The sequence below is a fragment of the Oncorhynchus gorbuscha genome, linkage group LG11 (assembly GCF_021184085.1).
Source record: "Oncorhynchus gorbuscha isolate QuinsamMale2020 ecotype Even-year linkage group LG11, OgorEven_v1.0, whole genome shotgun sequence".
Lineage (NCBI taxonomy): Eukaryota > Metazoa > Chordata > Actinopteri > Salmoniformes > Salmonidae > Oncorhynchus > Oncorhynchus gorbuscha.
Genome location: NC_060183.1, coordinates 21,390,263 through 21,398,520, shown reverse-complemented (window position 1 = coordinate 21,398,520; position 8,258 = coordinate 21,390,263). Strand labels below are relative to the sequence as shown.

At 38.3% G+C, this 8,258-nt stretch overlaps 2 protein-coding genes across 3 annotated transcripts; both read left to right on the top strand.

Annotated features, from left to right (window-relative positions):
• The first annotated feature begins 348 nt into the window (after positions 1 to 348).
• LOC124048271 (homeobox protein Hox-B6b-like) lies at positions 349 to 5,152 on the top strand. 2 transcript variants are annotated; one of them, XR_006841196.1, is made up of 2 exons: positions 349 to 762; positions 4,097 to 4,225. XR_006841196.1 is itself a non-coding variant. In XM_046368884.1 (2 exons), the coding sequence occupies exons 1-2, from the start codon at positions 3,188 to 3,190 to the stop codon at positions 4,348 to 4,350; spliced, it is 672 nt and encodes a 223-aa protein (XP_046224840.1). In that variant the 5' UTR covers positions 3,085 to 3,187; the 3' UTR covers positions 4,351 to 5,152. The 2 variants fall into 2 exon arrangements, 1 of the variants encoding a protein (XP_046224840.1); XM_046368884.1 differs by lacking the exon at positions 349 to 762 and adding an exon at positions 3,085 to 3,605 and having other exon boundaries at positions 4,097 to 5,152.
• A 564-nt stretch (positions 5,153 to 5,716) lies between these two features.
• Positions 5,717 to 7,895, top strand: LOC124048270 (homeobox protein Hox-B5b-like). The gene is made up of 2 exons (XM_046368883.1): positions 5,717 to 6,409; positions 6,931 to 7,895. The coding sequence occupies exons 1-2, from the start codon at positions 5,818 to 5,820 to the stop codon at positions 7,176 to 7,178; spliced, it is 840 nt and encodes a 279-aa protein (XP_046224839.1). The 5' UTR covers positions 5,717 to 5,817; the 3' UTR covers positions 7,179 to 7,895.
• Positions 7,896 to 8,258: the final 363 nt, after the last annotated feature.

The following is an 8,258-nucleotide window of genomic DNA, read 5'->3' as shown; positions in this document are numbered from 1 at the left end:
TATGCTATTGTGTGGAACTACAATATGGTCAAACGTTTCCGCTTTTTTGAAGCCTAATATTCAACTGATAAGGAATTATCATCAAATGCTCTAAATAGGATACCGGACTGAAATATTATAGACCTAGCCATTTCGCTTAAAAGACAACGTAGCTTTAAAAAAAAGCCCAAAATGCTTTCCCATCTTTGAAAGAAAAAGATGGCGATGAAGAAAAAAATGCCTTCTATTGAAGCATTCCTGAAAAATGCTATAAATTAGAGCCTGCTAATGAAAATGTACAACTTTATGATGGAACTTTACGACTGTCTGGGTTCTGGGATTGGCTGAGGTTGGTCATGTGGACTCTGGACAGGGAACTTTTTCCCCCTTTGAGGTTATATTGCAGCTGTCTGTTTTCGACCGCTCATTCAGTAACACCTTAGTTTTATTGGCTCTTGTATAAGCTAAACTTGAATTCTGGTAGAAATGTGTTCTGTATCTACGGAGCTCCACCAACTGAGAGACAGAGTCAATGAGGAATCTCTCATCCAATGTTAGCCTATGCTAATGTGGCTATCTCTGAATTGCACCGTCAAAGAAGACTCAATATTCGCAAAGACAATGGAATAGTTTATTTTTTAAATTTTTCACAGAGGGAATCGTTTAGTTATTGCTACTTACCGTATGCAATATACCAAATTAACAGTAATGGAAGACGTAAAAAGAACCGTGATAATCACATCCGGAAAACCCACATGCGAAATGATGAATTATCAACAAAAGGTAGGCCGTCAAATCTCAATGTCCTATATCGCAACAATCATACTTGAAGCCTGTCTTATACGGTTTTTAAAATGATACAATGTTGAGTAGGTCATGAGGTGCAAATTATGTTAGATAAAAACCGTTACAAATTTAACATTGGTAGCATACAAAATGGCTAGTGTCCTAAAGTGTACAAGCAGTGTATCGATTTGCAATACCATAGTGTGTTAGTGGCAAGATGGCAGCAGTATCTTTGGCGGGTGACTGTGGCCTAAATGCATTTAGTATTTTGACGAAGGTTTCAGATAAATAGGTAGGCCTATGATTGTGGAAGCTGCCACAATCATGAGCGCACACTGAAAATCAGACAACCCAGAATATTTAGATTTCCATGATGTACAGTGTTTTTAAAAACATGTTTTATTGTGTGTAGCCTACGTTTGTATTTCCTTTGAGCTAGCTGTAATGCTAAGTAGATATGCAACAATTGACTCATACCAAAATGTTTTATGGGTCATTTAAAGAGTAAAATTGAGACATGATGTAAGCGATGTTCTCAATGGTCCAATGAAATTCTTCAGAATCCACTTTCCAATCATCTGCACTATTCGACGTCGTCATCATCATCATCAACATTATTGTCAAGCCTCAATCAATTAATTGATCAACTGTATGTTATTCACTCCATTTACACAGCAGTATGCTGGCACATTTTCTTTACAACCTGATCTCGTGTATTTCTCTTTGACTCCATCTAGTGGCGACAATAAGCCTACATTTGGACACCGAATTCTTGAGACAGAAGCTTTCAGAATGACATAATGGCGTATTGGAACAAATTATTTATTTTTTCTTTCGTTTTTTCTTTTCAAATTAAACTAAAGCAAACTAAAATGTATTTTGCACAAACGCTATTGACGTTGAATAACTGTCATTCTGTATACAGACAAGTCGTAGGATACTTAGCTAAAATGTTTGATTAGTTGTGGAAACATAATTTTGTTGAAGGAAGTCTACACAGACTATTAAGTATCAAGTTTAGATAATATAAAATGATTTTGTTGAAATATCATATTAAACAAGGTTTTACAGTGAAAGAAAATAACATTGATTGGAAAAAAGGAAATACGTCCTGTTGTAAAGAAAATGGCGTTGTTTATTTATTCAAATGTATTGAACTTTTTAGTCCAACAAAATAACGATAATAGCATAAGAAATATGAAATAATATTATTCAACTCAATAATATGGGTCTACTAATATAAGAAGCAGTCACTATAATATCAGACTAGATTCGATAATGACAATGTCTATATTCATGTAAATATATTTATGTGATAATATTCAAAAACATAGATTCTTTATTTTAGTGGTTAATAATAAAACATGCTGCATGTAATGTGGTCTACTTAGGCCTACAGGTGCCCGAAACATGAACCGCAATCTTTTAGTGATGAATGTTGAAACCAATGTGTAATATCCTCTGCATTGGCCTTGGTCAGTTAAAAAATCATTTTGCCTTTTGTGAGTTGATTTGTCAGTGTAGACGTCTTGGTCGTGTTTTACTTTAAAAAGTAAATCCGGCCAGTGTGGGAATACCTAGAAAACATAACGAACACGTTAACTTATACATGAACGAATGATGAAACATAAATGATGTCAAACAGCTTAAAATAACAGCTGCATGAAAGTAGAAATTCAGCTGGATCAATTGAATAGGCCCACTTTTGATTGTGCAACTAGCCTACATCTAGTAATCAATACTTTACATTTGTGGGTAATTGAAATAACCCCAACGAACAACAACATTATTCTTCTTAAGTCAGTTTGATAAAATGGGAAATTGAACAGTGATTATTTCATGCAAACCAAAGATCGAATTAAGATCATATAAGGGTCGTGTGTGTGTGTGTGTGTGTGTGTGTGTGTGTGTGTGTGTGTGTGTGTGTGTGTGTGTGTGTGTGTGTGTGTGTGTGTGTGTGTGTGTGTGTGTGTGTGTGTGTGTGTGTGTGTGTGTGTGTGTGTGTGTGTGTGTGTGTGTGTGTGTGTGGAGAGAGGGTAGGGTGGTGTTGCCAGCATTATGTATTTATATCGTTTGTTTGCAACGAAATTAAGAACGAAAAGGAAATGCTTCAATGTTGAATGAATCAGAGGACGCAAGCTAATTTGATATGTGGAAAGACTGCGCGAGAAGCCTGGGCGCTTCGTTTCGAGTCACTGGGGACCCCTGTGCGCTACAAGAGCCCCCCATGAGAGCAATATTGCAACCAGACGCTCGCGATTGGCCGGACGTTGATCAGATGGTACAGTTCCCTTCTGCCCTATTGAGTGGCACCTCGCAAGCCCCCTTCAGCTAAAACCAAATCTCCGATAAAGTAATGGCAAAACCACTTGGACTATAAAACATTACAAATCATATTCATCGGAGCATATTTGTCCATCCAATGAGTTCCTATTTTGTCAACTCAACTTTTCCTGCTTCTCTGCCCGGAGGACAGGAGTCTCTCCTCGCTCAGATACCTTTATATTCCTCCGGATATACTGACCCTTTAAGACACTTTTCCAACGCTACATATGGAGCTGCCAATATGCAAGAGAAGGTATACCCAACCTCATATTACCAGCAAACCACTGGTATCTACGGTCGCCCCAGCACCAGCGCTCCCTGCGACTATACAGCTGCCACTTTTTACAGTGACCGCTCGTGCGCTTTCGCAAATCGAGAGGAGCAGCCGCTCTTTTTAACTCAGGACCAGCGCAAGTCAGAGTGCCTCGAGCAGAATGTCAACATAACCACTGCTGTGGACGACAAGTCTTCTCTGCTTTATCCGTGGATGCAAAGGATGAATTCTTGCACCGCCGGTCAGTGAAACCTTTACTTTTTTTTTGTTAACGTTTAACGTGTTTTATTGTTCATTTATAGAAAGGGGATGTGCAGTCAGCATGTTGCCTATCAATCAGATGACTACTGTAACAGTGTTGCCTGGCATTGTAGCTTATAAGTAACTATTGCTTTGAAATTGAGACGGGGAAAAAGAGGAAGAATTTTACAAGTCGTTGTGTGAACACATGCATGATGATTTGATGACTGTGATATGTATTGCATTCTATCGCCGAGAACGTGATTGACATGAAAAAATATATTAACAGATAAACTTGTTTTGTATAGGAAACGCGTTTAACTGTCAAAATACAGTGGACTATCATGTGAATAAAATGGATAATTTCAACTAGGCTATGCTATTTTTAAGGTTTTACTAATGGAGGCTATTTTACATGTGTGTGTATATAGGCTGATTTGTCTTTGTTTCTTACATAATTGCTGGATTTGGTTTGCTATTCTTTGTTTGTAGGGACATTGGGCAGCAGTGGACGCAGGGGCCGTCAGACCTATACTCGATACCAGACTCTTGAGCTCGAGAAAGAGTTCCATTTCAATAGGTATCTCACCAGGCGTCGTCGAATCGAGATTTCGCATGCTCTGTGTCTCACTGAACGTCAAATAAAGATTTGGTTCCAGAATCGCAGAATGAAGTGGAAAAAGGAGAACAAAGTTACGAATCCTTCGAAACCCAGCGATGAAGAGGAGGAAAAACAGACGGATTAAAAGACACTGAGTAAAAAAGCTACACAAGCCATCCTATAACTGTTGTACCATTAATTGAGAGATGTTTAATTATTGTTGTTTGTTGTTTTTCATAAAATGGCTGCATAGGCCTACACATGTTTGTGAAAATATGTAAGTAGGCCTACTAGATAAATATATTTGCACGATGAAATAACGTCTGTTGGTTAGAAACAGGTTAAAAACAACTGAAGCTGGCTAGCCTATTCTTGTTTGATTGTGTTTGTATTTTTGGTTTTGTCAATATTGTTGCTTGAAAGTAAAGTAGGGTTTACCACATCCACAAAGTCAAAATTGGCTATATCGTAAAAATTCATGAAAACATAAATGTGGTCTTAATTTAAGGTTAGGTAGTGTGGTTAAGGTTAGAAGTGTGGTAAAGGTATAAATTCACATTTTAGGAAAATCAATTGCAGAAATAGGCGGGGTTTATGACTTTGTGGTTGTGGTAACTGGTGACGATCGTGAAATAGACCTACACTCGCACATACTGGTTTCCTGGAGCGGCGTTGAAGTGCAAAAACAAGCTTAGTCAAAATACTCGATAATGAAATATTTTTGCTTCAAAAAAATAATAATTATGGCCCCATTATCGATACAAGAGAGATGCTTTGGCCTAATAGCCTACCATATTGTGTGTTGTATTTAGTTTGTTTTAGGCTTTTACATCGCTTTGTCATATTCAACTGGATAATGTTTTCACAAGTTGTTTATTGTGCACTTGCCATCTGGATGTCGTGTGCAATATTATGTAAGACATGTTTTTGTTGTCTTTTGTAAATGCAAATAAAGCGTTGGTAATTTCTGTAAAAAATTCATAGAAAGTTTTCTTGTTTTACTGATGTGAAGGCAATAGTCTTATAATAGTTATTATTATTACTATGTCCTGTAAAATTGACCTAGTTGAGCAAACCAGACATTTAAATAGGCAAGTCTCTCTTTAATGATACAAATCCCTAGTGTATTAGGCCTACTATAATATATATTTTTGTTAAACTTTTTTAAACTGGGATACCTGTCTGAGATACCTATTGGTAAAATAGTTTAGCCTACTTTTGTGTCCTAGAACAGTCAATGTTTAAAAAAAAAGAACAATGAAAAAAAGTATTGAGCACCCTCTCTGGCAGTTACCTCCACTGCCAGTAGATGACGCTGTCTGCCTACATGGATCTCAGGGCGCAATGGGGAGGCACCATTGACTCGAGCATAACGACCATCATTTCGTCATCATTTGTAACCATAGAGCATGAATTACCTCTTGAAGTCATCAGTGAGAATTTACGACTGGTCAACAAATGCACGTGATTCCCGAGCGCTCTCCCATATTTGGCCGCATACCTGGCAAAGTACAGTAGGCTTCATTGCTATAATTCATGATTACATCATAAATCGTGAAGCAGAGGATTATAGCGACAAAGATCTACAAATTGAGCCTTTAAAAACAAGCAAATGAGCTCTTACTTTGTTAACTCGTTTTCAGGTCGCTATCCGAATGGCTCCGACTATCAGTTACTAAATTATGGGACTAACGGCACTGTGAACGGTACGTTCAGGGACCCTGGCACCATGCACTCTGGGTCTTTCGGATGCAACTACAATGGCATGGACCTAACCGTAAATCGCCCCGACACTGGTAGCCACTTCGCGGCTGTTGGAGAGGATACCCGTGGTTTTCCGTCCACTGGTCCCGATGCCCGGTACAGATTGCCGACCTGCTCGCTTTCGTCTCCAGATCCCCTTCCTTGCGCCAACCGCGAGTCTTTGGAACTAAAAAGCCCCTCTCCTCCACCTGACCGGAGCACGACCTCGATCGCCAACAATAATCTCAACAAAGGCAACAACAGTCATTTTACAGAGATAGAGGATACCAGCGTTGTCTCTGAGACTGAGGAAGGCGCGCACACAAGCAGTACCAGCAGCATGGCTGCCCGGGCACAACAACTACAACAGGAGTCCAATAACGCAACCTCCACGACAATCTCAAACGATTGCCAAACGCCGCAAATATTCCCATGGATGCGGAAACTGCACATTAATCATGGTACATACATAGCCTACTTTTACTGTGTTTTGTGGTGGTCTTGCTTTGGAGTGAATTGCATGCTCGCTGATGTGTTTTTCTATAGTCCAAATTTGTAGCGTCATAAATATGTCAAGTGTTGCATGAACTCCGTAAGGATGGTAGGATATGGCCACGGATTTGCTTTTATGATATTGTCCAGTGCAATATACTTCTTAGTGGAAGATAAAACAATAATTGTTAGCCTATTAAAGTATATTTTAATTGTAATAAAGATGAACTTAAAGAAACATTGTTTAAATGTTGGAGAATTGGTGGGTATTTATGTTTAGGCTATAGCTGAATGCAAGTTCTATTTCTGTTAATGTAGGATAGTTGTGCGACAATCCGTGCATGGCACGCGCCCGCATGCAGCCTATTCAACACCCAGAATTGCATAATATTTCATATGTGCTGTTAAACATGTTTCCTTTTCAAATGTTTAAAATCCTATTTCCACCATCTGTTGTCCACTTCTAATTTGGATTTTTCATGCAATTTAGAAATGGCTGGACCAGATGGGAAAAGGGCCCGAACAGCGTATACCCGCTACCAGACGCTAGAGCTGGAGAAAGAATTTCACTTCAATAGATACCTAACCCGGAGGAGGAGAATAGAGATAGCCCACACGTTGTGCCTCACGGAACGACAAATAAAAATCTGGTTTCAGAATCGAAGGATGAAATGGAAGAAAGACAATAAACTGAAAAGTATGAGCCTGGTTACAGGAGGTAGCGCGTTCCATAACTGAGCTCGAACTGCAAGTGATACGGGGGACATCCGGAGTACTGTAAACTACAGCGCAGCACCTTTCAGCATGTTGTTGTGATTTTAGACGAAAAAATATTCTGTGGTCTTTAACAGACGTTTAGTTTGACGTTGTGTTACGGTAGCCTGTAGTTATCTCTGGAACTAGAAAAAAAGGTTAGACTCATTGTCTAAGGGTAGTATAAAGTCATGTGCTCTGTTTTATCTCTTGAATGTTGTCATGTTTCACGTGAGCTGTTAGCCTATATTGTGTCATTTCTAAACATTCTAACAGGTGCAAAGTGTACAGTAGTCTATGTTTCCAAAACATAAGCAGCTCTTCATTGAATGTAAAGCTATAGATGATGGGATCATTCAAAGCGCGTCAGTGTACGTTTATAATGCTGTATTTATGCTTGATTATCGTGGTCAGCGCAGTACGTTTTCCAGGTTTAAAAAATACAGGTAAATCTGTTATGTAGCCTATGACACGTTGTGCACAAATATATCCAATTGTAATTGTTTAGAACTAAGTACTTATTGAGTTGCATAAATGTATTGAACCTTTTCAATGTGATCAATTTGTATAGTGGACAGGAAGGGAGTGGTATTCTGTGGATTATACGCCTACAGTGATGGTAAAGATTTTGCCAATTAAGCTTTTTGTATTTCTATGTGAATCTATAGATTTGGAAATAAAGTTTCTCTCCATCGCTTGATATATTTGAAGCATAGTAATTGCAATGAATTAACCTCTTCTTCATTTAAAGTTAATTAATTAGGCCTACACATGTTTTAATGCACTATTCCATAGACACACGTAGGCTATAACAATGGTGAACGTAAAACCTTCATGGCATTTTGGACATCTTGTATCAACAATTTAGGCTTACTTAACCTTGCCACACGATTAAACAAATTCACTTTATAAACAACATGTTCCTATAGATTTTGTACTGTTTTACATTGCTATAAAATAACATATTAGCAAGAATAATTTCCATAGACGTTTTCATGCTTATCATTGGCTTAAGATTACTTTTTTTGTATAGGCCTATGACGTGAATTACATTTGAGGCAGGTT

What these genes read in the sequence shown, in the direction of transcription:
- LOC124048271 (XM_046368884.1), top strand. Translation starts at nt 3,188, where the DNA reads ATGAGTTCCTATTTTGTCAACTCAACTTTTCCTGCTTCTCTGCCCGGA. An exon ending in GATGAATTCTTGCACCGCCG is followed by an intron (nt 3,606 to 4,096) that starts GTCAGTGAAACC and finishes CTTTGTTTGTAG; the next exon opens with GGACATTGGGCAGCAGTGGA.
- LOC124048270 (XM_046368883.1), top strand. Translation starts at nt 5,818, where the DNA reads ATGAGCTCTTACTTTGTTAACTCGTTTTCAGGTCGCTATCCGAATGGC. An exon ending in GAAACTGCACATTAATCATG is followed by an intron (nt 6,410 to 6,930) that starts GTACATACATAG and finishes CATGCAATTTAG; the next exon opens with AAATGGCTGGACCAGATGGG.